The 24,920-nt window shown below is 37.5% G+C and overlaps 1 protein-coding gene across 5 annotated transcripts in view; it reads right to left on the minus strand.

Moving 5' to 3' along the window:
- Positions 1 to 24,920, minus strand: part of DDAH1 (dimethylarginine dimethylaminohydrolase 1) — a 125,436-nt gene that overhangs the window by 32,076 nt on the left and 68,440 nt on the right. For all 5 annotated transcript variants that reach the window (XM_044749465.2, XM_044749466.2, XM_070486750.1 and 2 more), the window contains exon 2: positions 4,453 to 4,552. In XM_044749465.2, coding sequence (XP_044605400.1) covers positions 4,453 to 4,552 — 100 coding nt within the window. The remainder of the gene's footprint in view (positions 1 to 4,452; positions 4,553 to 24,920) is intronic.

Below are 24,920 nucleotides of genomic sequence, written 5' to 3' on the forward strand. Positions count from 1 at the left end.
AAATAACTAAAGTGCTAGAACAGAAATATTAAAAAAAATTTTTTGGTTGTTACGTCTCTTTTGTCATTTTCTTCTCTACCAATTTGCTCTCTTTTTCTTTCCCTTCCTCATCTCATTCTTTTATAGGAGAAACCAAGCCATTTGTCCTGTTGGCTATCCTACATTCTGGATCTGGCTGATTGCTTCCTTGTGTATTATTGAACATTAAATTGTTCCTTTATTCTTTGTATTTTCAGAAAATTGATAGTTTCCTATAGATGCTTACTTCGATTCTTGTTCAATGGTTTTTTTTTTGATAGGGTTACTGGCGAGGCAGGGCTGTGTTTCTACTGCCTCACATCATGAGGTGCACGCCTGATTGTCACATCTTCAGTGATGCTAGAATGATCTGAGTGTTCAGGTGGTATCAGCCTGACTCCTCTATTATAAAGTTCCCCATTAAGCTTTCATATAATAGTTTTAAAATCCTTTATCATTGCACAGTTCCATTATTGTATTAGGGATCTACATTTACTGGCTAGAATTCTAAAAAGAAAAGCCTTCCTCAATGAAGTATTTGGTCTACTTGAAACAGAATTCATAAAGGAAAGATAGGCTAAATGCTTGAGTCTTTCCTTCACATAACAGCTATCAGAGTAATGAGTTGGTGTCCCAGAAACTTACAATAATGACCAAGATGTTTTTTTAAAAAACTTCATTATCCACTAATGAGTCAAAGAATAAATTATAGTGGAAATCAGAAAACATTTAGAACTAATGATAACAAAAATATTCATACTAAACCACACTGGATTCAGTCTAAAGCAGTTGGAGGGAAAGTTCCATAGCCTTAAATGTTTACATTAAGAAGATGAAAGGTTCAAACCAAAGAGATAAAATTCCAATGTGAAATGTAAGAAAAAAACAACAGAATAAAAACTAAGTTGAAGGAAAGAAAGAAAGATAGAAACAGGAAGAGGAAAGGAACCGTACAACAGAGAGGGCTCAACAAAGCCAAAAGTTGGTTCTTTGAAAAGATAAACAAAATTGACAGACCTTTGGCAGGAAAAAGAGAGAAGGCACAAATAAACTTTACCAATGAAGAGGACAAAGCTTTAGCTGCTGTGAAGCTTAAAACTGATATTAAGAAAATATGAATAACTTTACACCCAACATTTGGAAAACTTAGATAAAATAGAAAAAAATCTTCAAAAACAGAACTCTCCAAAGCCGACTCAGAAAAACCTAAATAGTCATGTAATCATTACAGAAAGAAAGTCAATTTAAAATCTCCCCACAAAGAAGGCCCAGGCCCACAGGTCCTGTTTACAGGGAACTTCTACCAAGGTTGAAGGAATGCACAAGTCAAATAGTACTGATTTTAGTGGATAGAAAAATAGGAAAAATTCCCTAATACATTCTAGGAAGTTAACCTAACTCTTTTACCCAGACAAGGATAAAGAGAAAGAAAAATTACAGGCCACGGAAATAAAAATATTAAGCAAAATATTAGCAAACTAAATCCAACACTGTATTAAAAACAGAATACATCACGATCAAGTTTGATTTTATCCCAGGGATGCAAGACTGGCCAAATATCAGAAAATCAATTAAAATAATTAACCACATGAACAGGTTATAAAAGAAAATCATATAATCATCTCATTGAATAAAAAAGTTTACTCTATGACCTGAAATTTCATTTCTGGGTGTTTAGTTTAGAGAAAATCTTATCCATGTCCCCAGGAGACACACACAAGAATGTACACAGCAGCCCTGAAGATAATAGACAAAAACTGGAAAACACTCAAATACACATGCGCAGTAAAATGAATACATCGTGGTATATTCTTCCCACAGAATGCCACACAGCAGTGAAAATGAATAAATACTGCTACACGCATTCAGTTAGATCAAAAGCAGAAAAATCACACGAGAGTTCATCCAGCACGACCCTAATCACATCAAGCCATATAACAAGCAAAACTAAACAACACATAATTTACGAACACAAATATTGAGGTAAAATTCAAAGAAAGACAAGGCAGTGATTAACACAAAATTCAGTGCAGTGGTTACCCCAAGCTGGGAGGAGGGAGAGGTTGGGACCGGGGGACCACCTGGGGCTTCTAGAGTCCCGGCAATGTACTATTTATTAAGCCAGATGGTGGGCCCAGGTGTTCATTTTATAATTGGTCTCTAAACTGTACATAAACGTTTTATTACGCTTTTTTATATGCTCCATATTTCACGAAAATAAATAAATAAAAGGAGAGGTAAGTTGATGTCTACTTAAGAGAAATAGGATTAAAACAATTTCTGCTTGTAGCTGCTCGCCTGACTGACAGATTTTTCAGTGGAAACGGAATTGGAAAGCTGCTTTCCTTCTGTCCATTTCCTGGTCAATTATTAATGAAGCTCTGAATTACAGAAGGAAGAGGACATGGAGCCCATGGAAGGTATTACAGGTTTTGTTTCTTACCAGCTCAGCCTATCCAAAAATTGAGTGGTAGTGGTTGCAGAATACTGTGTATGTAATTAATGCCACTTGAATTGCACACTTAAAATGGCAGATTTTATTTTATATATATTTTACCAAAACAAAAAAAAAAGAAAACACACTGATAAGTAGGGAATAGAAGGCAGGGCCAGACAGTGGATGTGAACGAGGTGTCAAGCAGAAAAAGATCTTAATATCCCAACACCATCTCAGTTTTGAATAAAATAACTTTTAATACATTAACATAAGTATTTAACATTACAAAAAAAAGTTTACAGTTGGTGTCAAAGGCAAGCCTCAGTGCTTAGCATCTAATTAGAAGTTAGGGCAAAGACATTAGGCTTCAGATGCTGAGGAAAGACCTTTGACCAAAGGAAGAGGTTCCTAGAATAGGTTGCACCATCACACTGAGAAGATGTTAGGGAATCTGCTCAGCTCAGCTGTTAAGAGAACTACATGGCTGTGAGCCCAGCTTGTTTAAAACCATAAGTCAAATATTATTGGTACCTGCTTACAACAAGCTGTTTATTTATATGGCTATGTTCTGGTAAAAAAGAGTTCTACTGTAAGGGAGTGTGATTTACACATCTAGCTTTTCACAAAAGCTTATTTTATAACAGAAACACGCTGTTGTTCTCTGCTGCTAAAAAGAATGAAAGTGCCGTCAATGGGAGACACAAAGAATATTCTAGGGGGAACTTACTAGGCAGATTCAAAGAATGCCTGAGTTTGCTTGGTCACAACTCGAGCTGAGAATGCAGCGTCGGCCTCCTTAACTCCTGTTCTGTGTTCTCATGGCTCAGAGGGTCTGCACACCAAACCCCAGGGGCAGGGCCACTGCCTATGACAGTGGTAGCATACGTTGTACAGAGCACAACTCCAGCGGATACTATTCCTATGTTAGGAATGGCACCTCCTGGAGCTGGGCAACATGGTGGCCCCACTTATAGGTATGTGACACTGAGCAAGGAACTTTTCAAATGTCACAGGATAAATACTCTTCCTCCTCTAGGAACATTAATTATATTAAAATATAAGTAATACAAAACATTATTTTTACATTAAAATGAAGATGGCTATATTTTGTCTATATACATGGGATTCAACATAAAATTCACATCAGCTAAAATATTAGACTTCCAAGAAGCTTCATGCTTTACGTGGGCCATTTGGGGCTACATTTTCAAAGCCCTGGCGACCAGCCGCTGCTGTTAGGGCTGTATCTGTGACACAGTCATTTCTTCTCTGACATTTAGGGGAAAATAATCTCTCACTATAAATTAAAAATTATTCTTGATAATCTTGCTTATCAGTATAACTAAAATAAATCAGAGGATCCAGATTTTAGCACCTGACTTTATAAAACAATAATAATATGATCATAAAGAGTTGGAAAAGTTAAATGCTAAAATTACCATTTCTTTAGTAGTTATGTCATATCCACTGTAAAAACTGATTCCAGTTACATCAATAATAATATTAGCTGTTTACATTTTGTTGAGTTCTGCTATTATTCATCTTGCATTAAGCCTAGGCAATTTGAAAATTATTTAAATTCATCTTGCCATCTGGGAAGAAAATTATTTGTAAATGACACATCTTGAATTAATAATCTTTAAAAATAGACCAGATATACTGTTACCCAATGCAAAACCATGCAACCTATAAACTCAGAAGAATATATTAGACACAACCTACAAAGTGATATGTACATCCTGATAACATTTTTGTAACAATATGCAAATACACACATACAAAAGCACTAAAAGGACAATACACCCAAATATTGGAACGATTATCTTTGAATGAAAGATCGTTTTCATTTTTTTCTCTTTTGTGCTTTTCTGTATTTTCCAAATTCCCTGTGCTTAGCATTTTTTACTTTGGGAATTTAAAAAAAGGCTATAATTGAACAAGTGGATATAAGCGAGGTATTAAAAATATTTTGGGGTATAAAAAAGTAAATACGATACCTGTGAATAAGACATCCCCACCATCTAAGGTTGCATTTTCATCTTTCATCTCTACTATATTGAGCTGGAGTTTTTCTAATGCTTCTTTCATCATGTCAACCTGTTGAAAATAAAATGATTCAGATTAATAGCCCACCATTTTCTAACAAGAAAACCAATCATCTAAAACTTCTGAACATTGAATCATGCCCCCGTGGGTACACATGCATGCACACACTCACACATATACCCTTGTGAATATATGAATATATGCAGTATAGTTTGGACCAGCTGTGATCATTTGCAGGAGAAGAAGTTATCTATCAGAAATTGTCCATTTTGTCCCCTTCTAGTCTATGCTCAAGTCAGTATTATAGTTCTTTTTTCTGTTGGAATGCTGACTAATTAGGACACTGATGGAGGCTGATAAGTTAGGACACTGTTGGAAGGATGACTAATTAGGGCATATAAGTCAAGAAAGTTAGGAGGCAGAACACCCAATCCTCCTACCCTCACCAGAAAGTACAGGACTCAATTCTAAACCTTAAGTCAGTCAGTCAGTCAGTCAGTCAGTCAGTCAGTCAGTCAGTCAGAATTGCACACACACAGAGTAATACACAGAAGGAATATCAATGACAATAACCAGTAACTTGAAATTTCAGTCCACAGGACACTCATTGTTTTCTATTCAAACATTTTCTAAAATGTCAGAACATCTAAGGCTTCTCTGTAAATCTGAACGGTTATTGAAATTTAACCTAAATCCCTAGAGGTGATTAACAAACACAATAATTGCAATCAAACCAAAGAATATTTGAAAATGAATTTCAGGGACGTTCTATGATTCCAGGGTAGAGTCTAAAGCTCAGAGATATTCTGGGCTGAACTGGGGAATACTTCCAGTGAGGTTTGCTTTAATACAAGGAAAAAATTTAAGACATAACAAATGCCCTCTAAAGTTCACAATTTAATTCAAGCCCTTCCAGTGGCTCAACAAAACAATTTAAATATTTCTGAAGGTCTGTACAATCTTTAACGTGATAAAGACACACACAGAGAAGACAGGAATAGGGGCTAAGGGGAAAACAAGAGATCACACGACACTGGGAAGAGCAGATAGTTCTGCCACAATTCAGCATGCCCAATATACATGGTGAACTGTCAATGAAGAGTTGAGGAGACACAAATACAGCAGAGTAACTTCTCATGTAACAAAACATGGAAATAGTTTGACAACAAGCCTGACATTTATGCAGTCAAAAAAATTAAAGAGGATACGAAATAAAATAAATACATCATCTCATTCTTGCCCTGGAACTCATTTAAAATTTCCATGAACCAGAGTGACTCAGAACAATAAAAAATTATTTCCATGGACGAAATGGTCTTAACGTTGTAATAAATACATCTAGTGACCTCTTTTAACAGCAGAATAGGTTTTCCTATGTAATAGGAAGTGGAATTGTTGCTATAGCATACAAAAGAAGCAAAGTAACATTTATCATGACTTGTTGGGCTACAGTGAAAACACACAACTGTTTCCTTCTGGCATCTGCTTCTGTGCCCATGGAAAATTCACTGAGAGAGATCATGAGAACTGAGTTACTGTTACCTTTTGTTTCTATTATGCATGCTATTGCTTCTACCTGTAATTTAACATCTCAAAGATTACTACGAATGCAGTAATAACATGGTCTGAAAAGTTTGTATGCAATATCTCAACTCAGGAACTTTATTTAACTCAAGAGTTTAAAGAGAACAGAAATAGGGAGACATATATGCCAGTTTCAGAAACACTGTATTTCTTTAAGTCCTATGCCTTTCAAATTAAAGTTTTAGAGAATAAAATGCTTGTGGTTTCTTAAAAGTTAAAACAGCTGCACTGACATGAAAAAACTGGCTTTTGTGCAAGGGCAGTACTTTTTTTTTTTTTAATATTCAGTCACACCTATATCAACAAAGTCATCAGGATGGGTGCATACCACAAACTGTGATGATACTATATTACTTTCAGAGTTAAGGGTATAACAAGCTTAAAAAATTTTCAACCTGCAGTAAACAGTTCTGAGACTTGCAGGACCATCCGGCATCAAATTGGCAATGCTAACCCCAGGGAAATTTCTGGAGAAGAAACAAGAGAGGCTGAATCCAGAAGCTGTCCACTGAGAACCACATACTCTTGGCACAGGGGTTCCATGAAGCAGACAAACACGGCTGCAAACAGGGCCTGGCGTAGCCCCTGACACATGGACCCACAGCAAGCCAGCAATTCAGGCAGTCAGAACACTAAATATAACTATAAAGTAGGAATTTTTGCAGGGAAAGATCCAAACCACGAGCCTCAAGAAACTGCCCATTCTGTGGTTACATATCCATGGTTAATGTTGACTTAATTAACTTTCAAGAGGAAAAAAAAAAAAAAGAGACCAAACGACACACCCACCCTTCACGGAGACACTAACCTTGCAGAGTGGAACTTAGCATTACTCAGGGTGGAGAGAAACTGTCAGAACAGACACTATTAAGTCCAAAGGCTGAGTTGAATGGGTCAGTTTGGCCCATTAAATTAGAAATAAGAAGGGTAAATTAGAGAAATGACCTTGATTAATTAGAAACTTAACCATATAATTTTCATACTTTAATGATTTACAAGAACTCTCTTTCTTCCCTTTTCCCTCCTCATGCACTTTGTTTCAATTTTTTACTTTTACTCCCATTTCTTTTTGCCCCATCTTTTCTCCTCCCGCCCTTTGCTACAGGTTCCTGCCCTGACCACAGGGGGTTCAGACCACCTCTGCTGCTTCCAATCGTCCAACCCACACGTCTTTCTCTGCAAGAGCTGGTACTAGCTTCGAGGTAATTCTTTCCTCTTCTGTCCCTTTCTTTTTTTTCCCCCTGGAGTACCAATGTCAAAAAATGTAGGTGTTGGGTTACACATTCACAGTCACTCCACCGGGAACGTCTGTATAACGTAGTGTTATGACGAAGGGCCTGGGATCCAAATCCCAGTTCTGCTACTTATCAGCCGAGTGATCTTGGGTTGTTTAACTTTCTGAGCCTCATCTTTAAAAGGTTTCTCATCTTTAAAATGAGTGTTTAGCCATAATAGTAGCAGCTTCCTAGGCTCCTTCTGATCATTAAATACATGCAAAACAGCACACAGGAACTGCTCAATAAATATTCGATATGACTTTTATTATTTTGATGAATACCAGCTGTGTGCACCTAGTGGCAAATATTTGTACGATGAAACTGACCCACAAGAGAAAGCTGTTGATTTTTCTTACATTTGGACAAGTTTCCTCTGTTTTAGCTCCCCACTGACAGACCCCATCTGCTTTCCAGTGCATTAAAAATTACAGTCCTTTCTGCAGAGCCAATGTAAAGTTAGAGAACATACATCGAGGGCACGTTTAAATTTAAGTCATTCCAATTTGACTTCCTTCCAGCTCCTGGAAGCTGTCAGGCTATGCGGTAGATGTCTTGTCTAATCTCTGCTTTGAAATAGCCTTCTGAGGTACGACATCAGGTGGGAAGTGGGCTTGTCTGGTAAGATGTTCCACAGCACTCAAAACGGAGTCAGCCAAGATGATACAGAACGATTACAGTTACTGAAGACATTACCACTCGAAAGGACCCAGTCAGTCTAAAGAATTCCCCCTTTCTCAATGCCTGGTCTCCTTTTTTGTTCTACTCTCTTCTTACCTTCTTTTATGGCTCTCATTTTTGCTCCCTCATTTGTCCTGTCATGTTTACATCATCTGCCTGTCTTCTCATTTCACTCGTTTTGGGTTCTCGTGGTGAATGGGAAGAACCGGGGACTTGAACACGGCCTCTATCATTTATTAGCTACGTGATTTGGGACGAGGTAACATCTCTGAGCCTCAGTTTCCTAATCTGCAAATGGGATAGCATTTTTTCTCTAACAGGGATTATGTGAGTAACAAATAAGCTAACACATGCAAAGCACCTAGCCCAGAGCCTGGCACATGGTGCTCAAAACAAGTAGTTGCTGGTGGTGTCATTATTTGCCTCAAATTAACTCAGTGCTTGGATTCTGGCTACTTTTCAAAAAAAAAAAAAATAAAGGCTAAAACATAACATTTTCAGCATTAAAATAAAACATCTTTTAATCTCAACTCCTCCTTTCTTCTTGCAAAATCTCCCCCAAACCAAAAATAGCAAAACAAATATATAAAGCCTTACGCATTTTTTATTGGGAAGCTATGTGTTTTCACAATAGCTTGCAATGGCACTGTAAGTAGTTTAATACTCTATTTAGATGCCAATATTTTCCAGTTGGTCCTGCCCAAAGTTGACTTTTTCTGAATATTTTCAACAATGCTTAGTTTGAATGTGTCACATCTCCACTTTGGATGTTGTGAATGTGCTCACGAGGCCTGATGAACAGTTCTGTGCTGCGGCTCCATTAAGAACCTGCAGCAACCTCTGCCAGCCAAGTCGCTTTCCTTTAGCTGCTTCTGCTCAGTGGGCTGCCAGATGTTATGACTACAAAGGAGGCCCTTGGTGTTGGCTTGTCTGCCGCTGACGTGTCTCAGTCACCCACAGTTCTGCCATGCACTGGAAGCTGTGCTATCAACTCTAACACCAGTACGTTTTCAATGCCCATTTAAATGTTCCGAGTCCCTTTATAACTCCTCATATCATAAGAGCTCTAAAATTACACTATCCTATTCACACTCTTATCTAGCTCTAAAGAGTTGAATAGCAGCAACATAGCTTTGTGGGTAGTGAGATGGTTTCATTTTCTCAACTTGTCGCTGATTTTGTTTTGCCTTTTAATGTGAAGTGTGACATGTAGATAATGCTGAGGAAGCCACTCAAGAAGCTGATGTGATGTCTCTAGCACGGCAACGCACAGCTGGCTTGAAACTCGCTGATGCATCAAAGTTACACTGTGTTGTCGCTGGTCACACTCAAAGGCCACATTTCATTTGTTGTTGCCACCTTAATGTTCTTTGTTACTCAGCACATCTTTGGTTATTGTGGCCACCTGAATGAGTGCATTAGGCTGATTTTATAATACACAATATCCGTATCATGCTTTCACATATATTTTCTCATTTGATCAACATTTCAGTTCAAAAAGTGCTTACTGAATGCCAACTTTCTTTTCTTTTTAACCAAGCTACAAAGATTAAAAAAAAAAAACACAGTCCCTGCCCCTGGGAAGTTAACAATCTAATGGGGCAATATACCTTTTGAATATATAGTGACAATAAAGTGGAATATTTGTTGTGATGCTCACAACTCCAAAAATAGAAAGGGTAGGCATTAGTATACCCATTTTACATGAGTAAATTGAGGCTAGGGGAGGTCGACTGACTTGCCAAGGCAGCCTCCTGAGCCCATCCCCATGTTCATGTTCATGTTCGCTACACCGCGTGATTACGATTCTCCAGAGGTCTCATCACAGAGCACAGTTCACGTGAGAACTGGAGCTCACACCTTCTGCTTTCCACCTCTGTAAATCTAAGTCCACTGGGTATTCCAAGATCCTATGCCGATGAGACTTTGGATTCCATGATCTCTTCATATAAGAGATGAAAGACATTTCTGTAGACAAGGACCTTAGGACACTAAGGTGCTGTGTGATTACAACGCTAAGTATACGAATAGAGTGTGTGAACCACATCGGGAATGTTCACCAAGGAGCGCCTGCATATTAATTACCCCTTTAACTTTGCGATGCCTTGGGTTTATTCAGTGGTTCGTTTCTCAACTTTTCCACATGTGCTGATTAAATTACTAAAACTAACCAAAACTACCAAAAAAAAGAAAAGGATCAAAAGGGGGTTTAACATGCTAAATAACTCAGTCGTAAAAATTCCTACACAAAAACATATTGGAATCCTCTTCTATACTCTAATTTTAGGACAAAGCTCTTAGGAGGAATTTAGTTAGCAATGATAACAGCAAACATTTATATATATGTGCCAGACACTCTACTAAGAACTTACATTTAACTTACGCAACCCTCATAATCTGATGAAACAAACACAAGCATTATTTTGTTTTACAGATGAGGAAACTGAGGCAGGGTAGGTGACTTGGCCAAGGTCATATGGTAGTAGAGCTGAGATCTGCACTTAGAGAGCTTTGCTCTGAAGTTTCTGTTCTTCTTTCCTATACAACTTGCCACTAACAAAAAGATAATTTAGATATCTATTATGCAGTCAAAGGAAAATAAATGTTAGAATAACTATGAGATCTATAATACTCTTAAAAACAGATTATGGTCCCTTTAACTTATTTGTTTGAACAAAAATGTGGACTCAGACATTCTGGAGGAATGGAGGGACAGAGGTTACAAATCACAGCAATCTAAACTTAGGTTTGGTTTCCAAAGATCCATAATTCTGCTTTCCTAAGCATACACAAACTAAAGCTAATGAATTTTGGAAGCCACTACTTTATTCTTCCAATTTCTAGATCAGATTATGAGAAGGAGTTATTTGTGGAAAAACACTTAAACAGTCAACAATGTATTTTAATTACAGTGAGATAGAAAAGCATATGGACATGTAGACACATGCCAAACCAATCCAATCAATCTGGAAAGATGAGAAGGGTTTCTACCACACTGAGAAGTATGATGGGCAGAATTCTAAGATAGTGCCCCAAACCACCACCGCCCTGATGTACGTGCTATGTGCAAATCTCTCCCTGTGAGTGTTGGAAGGACCTGTAAATATGATACGATATCACTCCTGAGACTGATACATTCCATGGCACAGGTAAAGATATTTTGCAGATGTAATTAAGGTCCCTAATCAACTGCCTTGAGTTAATCAAAATGAAGATTATCCTGGGTGGGCCTGACCTAATCAGGTGAGCCCTTAAAAGAGAGTTTAAAGGTCAGAGATGGAGGAAGTCACAGCGATGTTCTCCTACTGGTCTGTAAGAAAGCAAATAGCCATGTTGTGAACTGCTAATGGAGGGGGCCAACAGGGTGGCCTCCAGGAACTGAGAGCAACCCTCAACAGCCAGCAAGACATAGGGACCTTAGTTCTTCAACCGCAAGGAACTGAATTCTGCCAACAATCTGAATGAGCCTGGAAGAGGACCTGTGCTTCAGATGAGAACATGGCCCAGGTGACAACCAGGTATGCTGTGTGCAGACTTCTGATCTACAAAACTTATGAGATAAGAAGTGGGTGTTCTTTTGGTTGCTATCTTTATGGTAAGTTGTTATACAGCAATAGAAAACTAATACAGAAAGACCCAATTTAAACAGATTTTATTTTTAAAAAATGCATTTGTAAAGGCCTTTGGTCTGAAGCCAAAAAGTTGAACTAAATATTCACTTCCAAGTTGTTTATTCAGAACATGATACGCCAGTTCTTACACTGTTCCAAAGAAATTCCCAAGAAAACAACGTTTAAAATAAGTTTAGAATCCCAGAACCAACAACTTCCTTAATCTATTATTTGCTGAAATGTTGTACGGTTCTATTTTAAAATGCAGAAAACAAGTTGCAATACTGTTTTTTAAGTTACTAATCTAATACACACTCACAAAAATTAAAATGATAAAGCATGTATGTAAATAGTAATACAAAGCAAAAATGTGCCTTGGGCCACCCTAATCTTATTCTCAGTTCCATTCAGTCAGTAAATATTGAGCATCTGTTGTGAGCTAGACACCATGCTAGACAGTGTCTATCAAAAAATAGACGTGACCTCTGCTGTTTGGTGCCTTTAAGGTAACAGAAATTAAACATTCACACAAGTCAATATACAGCTATAGGTTATAAGGGCTATGAAGGAAAACTACAACATGCTTTGAGAACTAAGAGGGGTATATAAATGCATATAGAGGGGGTCAAGGAAGGTCACTTTGAGAAAGTAAGACTTAAGGTATCAAAATGTAAACAGTAGTTATATGTTCCCACAGGTGGGTCATCTGGAATTCTTCCTCAAAAACAAAAGAGGTTTCTGGATTATCCTCAGATCATGAACAGCTCATCTTAGCCTCTGAAAAACTAATGCAGGGTTTACTGTATCAGGAAAATGGTCACTAGAACTGGAAATTATTTCATACATTAAAATCTTCAAAAGTTTGATAACTTTTGATAGAGCCAAGTAAATGTCATTAATCCTGTAATTATTCTGGGAACTCATGACATTTGTAGGATAGTCAACAAGCTTGAAAGTTTTTATAACCACCTAGTTCATTTTGCTCTTCTTGAACTTCTATAATAATAACTGTGACATGAATAAGATCTCTTGAAACATTTCCCACACACTATTAAATATCCACTGCATTTTTTCACATTGATTTCTTGGATTTCTAAAATTTCTGTTTTATTTCTAGTGACTAGTTCCAAAAAATTAACCAGGATATTTAACATCTTGGTTTCAATATTTGTAAGATGAGGGGGCAGAGCTTAAAAATGAAATCATTTCCAGCTCTAGATTTCTGAGTTTTATTCTCAAAACAATGTTTGGCATTCATAAATGTGACTCTGACTGTAATTCTATTCCCCTACCATAGAGTTTACTGAAAACATCCCAGATGGTTATTCACGAGTAAAGTATTTTCGTGTTTAAACAAATTCAATCAGAAGCAAGAGGACGGGTATATGGATGGCGGAAACAGAGGACAAAATCAAAAGTGGATTAAAGAAATCTGACAGGGATGGGAACCCTCAGAGGTGAACAGAACGATTCTGCTGCACTGGGAAAAACTCTATCTAGAAAAAAAAGGTGTGTGAGTGTCAACTTCACACTAACTTATGACACTTTTGCTTTGTTTTGTTTTGAGTAGCCCAAGCTGCTGCTAATTACCTGCCAACAGTGAGAATAATTAGACTACGGAGAGCATCCATCATGCCTCTCCTGTGAGACGACAGATGTCAGGCCCTGCTTAGCTGCTAATCTCTGCATACTTTCTCATATCCATATACAGTACAGTAGGTTCAGCAGCTTTGGGGTCATTACTATCCAGTTCCCAGGAACAACTGTGACCTGAGGAAGGAGGATCTAACAAGCCCCAGGCCAATGCCGTGGGACTCAGCATGAAGTCGTTCTTTATGCTTTATCCTGCTTTAGACCATATACCTGTGCACTACTGTGGTTCTTTTCTCTGCAGTCTTGTTCTACTAACTTATCTCAGTCTCTTCCTATGAGTAGGGTCCTTCTCTGTGCTCTCCCTAAGGTTCTGAGCCTTGGTCTTACAACCCAGCACTGTAGACGGGCTTTCTAGATCCTGCTAAATGCAAGTGATCTATGTCTTCTCCCTCCATCTCCTCAATGCAGCATTAGTATCACCGAGATCTGAGGAATCTACCTCTTATCTGCTCATAACTCTGGCCTTCTTTTACAATTTTAATGCTACAGACTTAGCTTGTCATCATTATTAATAAGTAAAATATATTACGTTCTAAGTGCCAACCATTGTTCTAAGTGATTTTATAGGGACTATCTCACTTGATTATTACCACATCCCCTCATGCACCTCCTAGGCTAAATCAGTTATGGAAGTTCCATCCCTCTTGCCAGGGACTGGTGCAAACGACCCTATTCTGGCCACTGAAGGGAAGTCTATTGAGAGGTTCCTGGATGCATAGAAGAAAATATAATCCCTCTTCTTCCACTGGACATTGTCTTGTCTGGATATGGTACCCAGAACTGGTGCTATTCTGAAAATACAACCATCATCAATGATGGCACGGCAGAGAGATGGAAAGAACCTGGGTTCTTGATGACATTGCTGAGCTAATGAATCAACCAACCCTGGAACCCTGGAGTTCTTGATATACCAGATTTTTTATTTCCTTGATCAGTTTGAACTGAGTTTTCTTTTAGTTCAGCTAAAAGCAACTCATTTATTTATATAACAAAACTGACAAGCAGTATCCAAAGAGTTCATATGAATAGGCCACGTTATTAAAACTCATTAAATTCTGATGTAGAAACAACTATTAATGGCAGATTTTTCTTTCTCTAGGAATACACCATCACTTGCCATTCAACAAATTACACAATATATGAGACGTTATTTTAACTGATAATACCTGATATCTTGGCTGATAAGAATGTTGATCAAATGCTATGTGTAACACTAAGACCATCTTGCTTATAGAAAACAGCAGATTACAACGATTCGTAAAGCCAAAGGCACCCCAGGAAGTATTATACTACCTCACTTCTGTAGATAAAGCACAATTGTTGGAGCTCCATATGTCAGGGTTGGAAGCCAACGTTCCAACGCTCTCATCTCTGAACTAGGGTTCAGATCTGCAGGACATGTGAATAGGAAGAAATGCAGAAGGAAAGCCAATGGGGCCAGAGTACACACGAGAAATAAAAACAGCTCTGAGGAAAACTGGGAAAGACCCTCCTCATTATCTGGAGAGGACATGACAACAAAGTTCTAGGCATTCAAAGGCCTCTCCATAAAGACATCACAGTAAGACAGTTTCCCAGAAGAAGGCTGGAGCTTAGCTTTTTAGATGAAAAACAAGGCAGGAACTCTGCTGGTCTTGTCACTCTCCTGACATATAATGTACTAATTCAAGTGGCCCATTTCCTTGTTGATGATAATGACACAATACATGTATTGAGCGTCTAAGAGCTACTGACATTCTGTCTGCAGAGAACGAATAAAAATATGACTTGTCGCCAAATACCAAATGAAAATAAGTGTCAGCTGCCAAAAGGCCTACCAAATTTAGTATATTAAAAAGTAGGGAACTGACAAGTTTCTAAAATTTTAAACTAATTTTCCCCAGTTGAGACACATAAAAATTTGCTGTGCATGTCATCCAAAACAAGCACCAGACACAGAGCTTGAAGCGCCCATAATTTTCTGTGAGTTCAGAGAAGTTGCATGCTGACATTTATAAAGGCCAACAGATTGAATGTATGAGAAGTATTTTGTATGTTCAGTACACAACTAATATATTGTAGGCATTAAGCTACTCCAGAAACCTTCCAACAGACCCCTGCTCCCATCCCTGGCTGAGTTAGATAGGACTTCTGTGTGCTCCCAGGTCCTCCAGGGCATTCTACTAACAAAAGATCTGGCCCCCACAGACTCTCCCTATACGTTTACTGAATGAACAGCTGAACAACTTTGCAAGTTAGATATAATTTTTAGAAATGTTAAAACTAACTTACGTATAAGGCAAAAATATCCACTTTGTTTATCCAAGGCATAGTCACAAGGCAGGGTGACCTCTTCTAGATAACTCTTACAGCATTCCAAGGGTGAGCACATTTATCTTTATTTCTAAAGACCTCCAGATGAGAAAACTACCCCAGGTCTATTCATCACAATAATCACTAATTTTCACTCTTCTTGTTACCTTCTCTAATAATTTACTTAGTCATTCAACAAACATCTATTCAGTAGTTTTAATATGCTTGGTATTATTCTAGGCCCTAAGAATATATGAGTGAAGAGAGAAGATCCTTGTGTATATTCTGGTGGGATATGGAGAGATAGACAATAAATAATAAACAAAAAATATTAGATAGTTAGTGGTAGGTACTATGCAAAGATTTAATTCAGAGGATGTGATATAAAATGAATGGTGGTTACTATAGATTGGGAGGTCAGGAATAGCCTTTCTGAAAATGCAACATTTGTGCTAAGACCTGAACGACAAAGCACCAACCTTGTTGCCATCAAGGAGAAGAATGCTCCAATAGGAGCCAGGGCAAAGGCCTTAAGGTAGGAACAAGCTTAACTTGTTCAAGGAACAGAAAGATAGTGAGCATGAGGCTAAAATGAATAGGGCAGTATTATAGGCTGAATTATGTCCCCCCATATGTTGAACTCCTAACACCCAGTACAGTTCAGAATGTGACTGTAGTTGGATATAGGTTCTTTAAAGAGCTAATTACGTTAAAATGAGGTCACTAGGGTGGCCCTAATTCAATATGACTGGTGTTCTTAAAAGAAGAGGGGATTAGGACACAGACAGGTATAAAGAGAAGACTATGTGAAGACAGAGAGAAGACAGCTGTCTGCAAGGCAAGGAGAGAGGCCTCAGGAGAAAGCAACCCTGCTGACACCATGATCTTGGACTTCTAGCCTCCAGAACTGGGAGAAAACTAATTTCTGTGTTTAAGGCACCCCGTCTGTGGTACTTTGTTATGGCAGCTCTAGAAAACCAATACAGCAAGGTACCATATAAAGCTGGGGATGTAGGAAAAGGAGAGATCACACAGAATTTATTAAGCCATATAAAGCGTTGGAATTTTAAGTGTTATCAGAAGCCACTGGAAGTTTGAAGGAGGGGAGCAACGTCATCAATTCTGTCTAGCTGTTTCGTGGAAAATAGATTAAAAGGCAAGAATGGAAGCAGGGAAATCAGTTAAGAGGCAGTTTCAGTAGTCCAGGTGAAACAGCATGGTGGCACGAACAAGGGTGGTGATGGCAAAGACAAAAAATAGTGGCTGAATTTGGGATGTGTTTTGAAGGAGAGTTGAGAGGATGTCTTGGTAGATTAGATGTGCAGGTGAAGGAAAAAAAGAATCAAGAATGACAGATTTTTGTCTTTCGAAACTGAGTGGATGGTGGTACCAATTTCTGATACAGAAAAGGCAGAGAAAAGGAATAAGTCTGGGGAAAAAATTCAAGAGTTCTGTTTTGGCCATCTTAAGTTTGAAATGCCTTCTAGATACTCAAATGGACAGGTCAACACATTTGAATATATTAGTCTAGACTTCTTGGGAGTAGTCAGAACTGGAAATAAGATCTGCGAGTCAATGACATAAAAATGGTATATAAAACCGAGAGACAATGGAACTATCTCAAACTGTGGCCTGCAGGAAGTCAGGTGAGAAATCTGGTCTTGACAATTCCTCTTAACAACAGTATTCCAAGAAAGAGGCTCCCGGAGACATTTCTGGTCCACTGCTATTGCAAGGTATAGTGGCTGTTTGCAGCATAGGATAGAAAAATCTCCCTTTGGCAGGAAAGGACTATTTAGTGAACATTCATTATGACTGCACAGATACCACCAGGATAAAAGTTCTGGAAACACATAAATAGACTGTAATGAATTTTCCGGATGTAATAGGTATGTGAAGGCTTCAAGTGCTATTCTTGCCAATTGCCTGCAAATTTTCTTGTTAAATTCAGTTTTACGGAAGCTATAAAACATAGCAGTAGTATAAGATTTTATTCTTTCAGAAACCATAAATTTGAAGCTGTGATCGCTTGAACCAGAGACAAGGTGAAGTTCATTAACCAAATAAACTGAGTAAGCAAGGTGATAGTGAAGAACAACTTTCACACACATTGTAGACCAGTCAGTCCAAAATACATTCGCACTATAGCATCCTAGGACTGAATGAATGCTCCCTGCGCTAATTAAAACAAATTCTTATTCACTTATTTAAGTAGGTCCATTAAAGATCTTGACTCAGAAACTCTCCATTAGCATATCCTCAATGACCACCGCATGTGCTAGAAATGAGGAAGGCTGCATTTCTTTAAAAAATATTGTACTAATTTTTTGCCATTTGAAATAAGCTTTCTCCAAAATGGGTGCAAGTTGATGTTTTTTTGACTGTACCACATTGCCCAGGTTTGAACACAATATTCAGGATGGTTTTTGGAATGCTAGATTTTACTTTTCCTTCCTAGTCCTGGGCTTTTTCAGGTGCTGTGACTGAACGCTTCACTGGAGAGGGTTGTGACAGGCTCCAGTCATGGTGAGCAGAGGACACTAATTCACTTGGAGCAGTTTCCTTTTGATTCCGAGCTGTAGTATGGCAAATGATTTTCTATGTATTCACCCTTTGTCATATGCTGAAACATTTGCTTCTCTTGGAGCTTATTTAAAGTATGTTGGTGAAAAACTACCAGCTGAATGCTTGTATGCTCACAGATATTAAACAAAGGCTTACTTCCAATCACAGTTGTATAAAATGGCTAGCTTCAAGAAATTGTCCTTGTTTTTGACAGTAGTCCATATTCTAACATGGTGGTAACAAAAATAGTGAGTAATTTCTTTTCTCTCTTATCGAATCTGGGCATCCTCAGCTGGACTGAGACTGGAACAGTTTGATAATATTTTCCTAATAGAAACATTCCAGTCAATGTTTTACCAAGGAAAACTAATTATCGTCTAGCTAATGAGTTTTGCCTTTCCCAAATTACTTTAGAAAAATATGGTAACCTTCTTGCCCTTACAGTTTTTCTTTTTTTTTTTTTTAAAAAAAGCTTATTTCTGCTTCCAATTTATCACTAAATATTAACTAATTTTTAAATAAAACATTCATTTGAGAAATAGCTACTAGGGATACAACACAGAAGGGACTTCATATCTGGTTTTGAATAATTCTCAAAGTACAAAAATCTTAAAGCCATCTAGATTCTCTTCTTATGAGAGAGCATGATGAAATTAGATTCTCATAAATGTCACTGCCCCTATTTACTGTCTTTTTCCTTGAACCAGGGCTGAGTTGGCTAGGATCCACTGTCTCCTAACCAGATTTATTACGGATCAGATGCATTCCATTTCACAACAGGAATGTGCTTATTATAAAATGTACGAAGCTTACAGTTTAACAAAGCACACAATCTGTTGGCAAAAAAACACTTTGTTTAACAGTGGGTATAGTTTGTAAAGTTTCCGACGTATCTGAACTAAATTTAATATCACATAAGTTGACACTCAAATCTTGAAATAAATCCCTAGTGAACACAGTAATGTTTATACTGTCAAAACCAAATGCATTTTAGTATTATGCAAATAACTCCCTAAGTATTTCTTATTGACATTATATGGTTAGCCAGATTTTCTTGTTGTTTTAGTTTCTCCCAGATAGAACCTCAGGAACTTTAAAAAGTAGATTAACTCTTTCAGGTTTTTAGAGCACAATTTAACATAGTGCCATTTGAGTGATTATTGTCACTTAGTATCTGTGCAATGAACTGAAGGGTACCCTTATAAACACCCAGGGAGAAACCAAGCTATCTCTAAGAGCAAGAGGAATGTGGATAAATTTAGCAGATAAAAGACTATGCAAAAAACTAGATTATAACAATTTTTTTAAAGTATGACTGTAATAAAGACTAAAAAGAAATGTTCAAAAATGAAAAGAGCCATGGTTGGTTGGTGGATAATGGTCAGTGTCACTGGTGGAAGAAGTCGAGAAAGACTTGAACATTTAAAACTTCATCTACTACCTACAACTGCACTAACCACTGCCCATTCTGGCTCTCAAGGCAGATCTATGCAGAGAGGATGTGGCTTGTCAATGCATGCTTTCTATTATTTTAAACATCCAAATACTAACGCAAATCTGAGTAAGGAAGAGTGTAGCTTGTAGCTATATTGCAGGAGTCTCTTTCGCTTGGCTTATCAGCCCCTGGTTCATCTGTGGTTCACTCCATCCAGGCTCTCACTTCTGGGGTCCCCTCGCTTCCCTGGGCTAACCCCCTTGGACTGGATTTGAAACAGCCTTAGCCCAGCTTCTGCTTCTGCATGACTCATTTCTAGTCCACCCAAATATTTCCACAAACTCTGGCAGTGCATCTATGCCCAATGCAGTAGCACTCTTCTGGCTCCCTATCCAAACAGTTAGTCACCCAGTTTCTTGCACTCAGGATCTCCTAGACTCCTGGCCAATGTGTTTCCCAACTGCGGGAAATATATATCAATGCTCTGAGAGGTCTCTGTAAAGCCTACTCTCACAGCACATCCCATCCCATACATTCAATGGAGAAAAATTAGAAACCACAGATAAGTAAAAATAAAACCACTGAAAATCTTCATAATCCTAACACCATGCATAGATACCACTGTTAATAATCTTTCACATAAACTTCCAGAATTTCCTATTAAGTATATTTATGAGAACATTTTTTGCTCATATCATTATAAAATTATACTAAGCACACAGATTCCATATTGAAATAAAACACAAGACATTATCATGAGGTAATTTAAAAACAAATTCATACTTTAAATTGAGATTGCTTTAAAGTGGACTTCCTGAAAAATTATCTTCTGAAAACAGTCTTTTGTTGCTAGGCAATTTCAAACACAATAAGTAAAGCTCCTTGTACTGAATTTCAGAATACTTCAAGACTTAACCCTAAGCAAAGATTCAGATTTTTATGGTGGTAAAAGAATTTGAGAAGAACTTTATAAAAAATTTAAATATTTAAAGAAATACTTCACGATCAATTAGGATATATGTTAAAATTTGAGGATACGAAGCTATGTTCCAATTCACAGGCATTTCTTCTCTGAATATACGTGAATGAGGCAAGAGAAAGGAAAAAAATAGAAATACTTAGCTGCCAAAAAATAATTTGTTCTGAGACATCAGTAAAGATTTTCTTCTGCGAGGATATGAAGTTTAAGTCTTGAACTAAATGCTGGGAATGTAACCCTACAACTGCAAAATGATTAATTATTCAATGTGGGACAGAGAGAGGTCCTCTGTTCTTTGTGGATACGCAGAGCAGACTCAGAATGCACCTGGCGAATCCAGGTCCTCATTATCTTGAAGACGCCTGATATCCCGTGATACCCGACGAGGCTGCCAACCCCTTGTTCAGACCGACTACATGCTATGGACTCCATTTTATGACCAAAAAGGATTAAAATCCATGAAGCTTGTTGAAAGCTCAACTGTCACATTTGACTCATTCCAAAGTGTACAGGAAAAAGAGCAGAGCAGACATTTTAACTGAAACTATTATTGTGCTTGAATAACCATATCCCATTAAATTGCTAATAAACCTACCAGAAGATGTTGATCACATCAGCCATACAGTTACATTCCTTTCCTTTATACCAATTTAGCAATTTCATTCTGTGCAGTATTGCTCTTTCTGTGCCCTTTATTTCCAAGGCTGCCCAGAATTCAAAGCACTTATTCAGTAAGTTTGCAATCTAGTTTAATATGTTATTAACAGAATTCTTTAAAGAAGATGATGGAAAAAGAAAATCAAACTTATTTTTGGGGCAATGACCAATTTTAAAGGAAACACATACTAAACCAGTTTACAGGAAAAGGTCAGGATCCATGAGGTATTAAGGAAAAAAAAAAAGAAAAAGAAAAAAACATTGATTTCCACAATTTTCCGACATTCCTTAAAAATAAAAACAAGCCCAAGCATGGAATGGCAAGGTCCTGGTTCCCCTCTACTAATGGTGGTGAACAATACTGCCATTCATAGGAAGTTAGAAAGCAAGGGTTTCTCCTCAACACCAGGGCAGTTTTGGCTTCCATTCCCTTCATTTATCCTGGGGTTCAAAATTGAACCCTATAAATCTTGAGTTAGTCTCTCAGAACAAATAATAATATAGAATGGATTAAATGCTTTAAAGTTTGCTTTTTGCCAGCATAACTAATTAACTGTTGCTCCCTTATAAATGACATATTAAGTCACCACTGTATTAATGTTAAATTCTGAAAATAAATGAAGATGAATATATATCCTATAGACTTAGGAATTTTTAAAGAACTAATATACTATATATACTGTCTACCTGATGGCTGACTTAGTTAAATAGTTTATTCTCCATTTAAAGATTAATTGAAATATATGATGAAAAAAAATTAGAGGTTGGTGAAAGCTTCCATGTGGTGGAGGGTGGCACACTCCATCTCCATGGGGACAGAGGGCCCTGCCCTGGGGACCCTTCTGGACCTCACCCTATGCACCTCTTCATTTGACTGTTCATTTCTAGCCTTTATAATAAACCAATAAACCTGAAAAAAAATTAAAGTTAAGGGAACAAATGTTTTAATTTTAAAATTCTTTCATCAAACAGGAAGCATTATTTTCCTGTAATTTTGAAAATTCAGTATATCCATCTCAGAGCCTTGGAAGAAAGGATAGGTCTCCCCAACCTCAGGGTAAGCAAATATTTGTCTCTAACCAGACAGTTTTCCAATGGGTAGAGTTGGGGGAGCAGTTCTTTCCATAGGGCAACTGGTTTGGAATAACTTGCCAATGTACTCAGAATGGTATTTTTTTTTTCACCAGCAAAATCAAGCTGAATAAAAGTAAAATTCACTTTCTGGATTACTTTATGATTATGAAAATATTTTGTATCTATCTTTTAGAGTAACCAAGATTAAATGTAGTGAAAGAGTTTTTCCTGCAGCTTCCTCTCTGAAACACCTTAGTGAGAACACATAAAAACCAACTCTAAATCATGCACAAAGCCATGGTAGGGAGGAAGTAAATGTTAAAGCAACAATAATATCATTCAACAAAAATAAAAATGAATAATAGCCCAATATAAAAAGCTGTGAAATTACAGTAATTTCACGATCCATCAGACACAGCAAAACACACCATTACTTTAACAAATATTTATTGATCACCTAAGAGATGTCAAAGCTAGATGCAGATATATGCATGGTAAATTTCTGCACTGGAAAATTAAATGAAAAGAAACTGGCACAGGATATATAGCTCACAGAATCATGGAAGAGTAAAATCAGAAGAGATCTTAGCAGGCATACAGATCAGGGAACCAAGTCCCATTAGGGTTAAGTAACTTTCCCCAGTCACATGGGCAAAACAGGACTACAACCCAAGTCCTCTTATTTACAGTGTAACAAGATTCCTGATTCAGTATAAATGTTTTTGAGACAAAAAGTCAATATTAAGACTACTAATAAAAAATTGTTTCTACTTAAACAGTTTGAGAATAATTAATATGTTATTAGTTATATATACATATAAATTTAAACTGTCTTCTTAGACTCAACTACAAATTACCAGATTTCACTTAAAGCTTTCATATTGGCTGGGATTTCACTTTTCATGGCATCAAATGAGGAAGCATCTACCATTTGACAAAACCAAAGACCACAGAACAAATGTGGCTTGGCAGTGGAAGACAAGACTGAGGACCATGGTCCTCCATGACACCAGGCAGCCAGGCTCATTTTTAGAGGTTTCCATACAATGCAGAGTTAATGGTCCAGGTGTTTTTCAATTGATAAGAAAAATTTAAAAAATCAAAGCTATTCACAATGTCTGCCAGATTTTCCCTAAAAGGTTCTTTCATGGAGGAACACATTCATTTCTTTCTCTTTCTCTCTCTCTTTCTCTCCCACACACACACCCACCCACCCACACACACACACACACACAGATATTTGGTAAGACTCTTGAGGAATCTATTTGACGACTGAAGATTTGGCTTCCCAAGTAAGTTGACAACCTCTCTTCCTCTTCTTTAATATTTGAAGCCTTCCCACAGGAAAAACAGGAAAATATATAGTATAAACTGTGACACAGGTTTTGCATTTGATTTCTAATATCTGATAGCTGACCATTTTGAAAATGTATTTAAAGTGAATACAAAACATGTGTCACACGAAGAAAGTTTTCAGTATGAATACAAGGTAATGAAGTAATTACACTGATTTTTATAGGTTACTTACTGGACTCCATCCTATTGTTTTAACTATATTCTGCATATTGCAATTTACAAAGGACATAAGTGAAAAATGATTTTGTTCAATACATACAGGTGGACGTCAAATTTTGAAAACCATAAAGGGATAAAAGAAGTTAACAAGGGTGAAGGGAATCTCCCCTATTAAAGGCAAAGTGATACAGCAGGTGTAAGCCAGTAAGGGGAAGCCCTCGGGATCTTCTCCTTAAAGGCTGCTCCCTCCTGAGCTTTCCCCAGATATACCAAATCAAAATCTAAGCTTTGTTTACATGCTCAGCATGTACCTATTATTAAAAATTTCTAGACCTAATGGGAAGAGGATTGCACTTTGCTCTAGAAGGCTTACCCAGAAACAGTAAATTAGTACCCTGTCAAAGGAACCTGGGATTCTTTTTAACAAGTGAAAATCCTGGCAAATAAAATATTCTTGCATTTGAAGTAAGCGTCCAGACAGCTGTTTCGTGACATCCATAAGCCAAGCACAACAGGAGAAGGCTCTGTACATGTATCTGAAGCCCTGCACAAAATTTATAGTGAGAGGTAAACAGAAAAAGCCACTAGAATAATGCACAGTTGAAACTCTAAATTAAAAAACCTTCAGAGGTGAATTTCAAAAAGCTTTTTACTTTACCATGTCTAAATTTCCTACTGTGCTTTTAATGCAAAAATACGTCTTAGGCTGGACACACAGGTACTAAAAAATGTGTTGTGAGCACTCAAAGACATCATTGATTGCTCCATTATCTGTGAATAAATTATTTCCATTATGGTTTATCTGTGGCAAATTCTGCTTTTAGCCTCAACACAATCATACAATGGTAAGAGCTGGAAGGGGCCTTATAGAGAATTTCCTTGTTTTCAAAGATGAACAAACTGAGGTCTAGTTGAATTCCTTGGCCAAAGTCACCAGGTGTTACGGTCCAGAGCTGTATCTTCTGCCACGCAGAGCAGTGGGCAGTGTTTTCTCCATCATGTCCTTAGCACTGTCCTCCCACCACCACCAATGGCCATAATAGCTATATTCAATGATGGCGCCCTTCTAGGCACTTCTCTTGAATGACTTTATATTCAA

Source organism: Equus asinus, chromosome 16, assembly GCF_041296235.1.
Source record: "Equus asinus isolate D_3611 breed Donkey chromosome 16, EquAss-T2T_v2, whole genome shotgun sequence".
Taxonomy (NCBI): domain Eukaryota; kingdom Metazoa; phylum Chordata; class Mammalia; order Perissodactyla; family Equidae; genus Equus; species Equus asinus.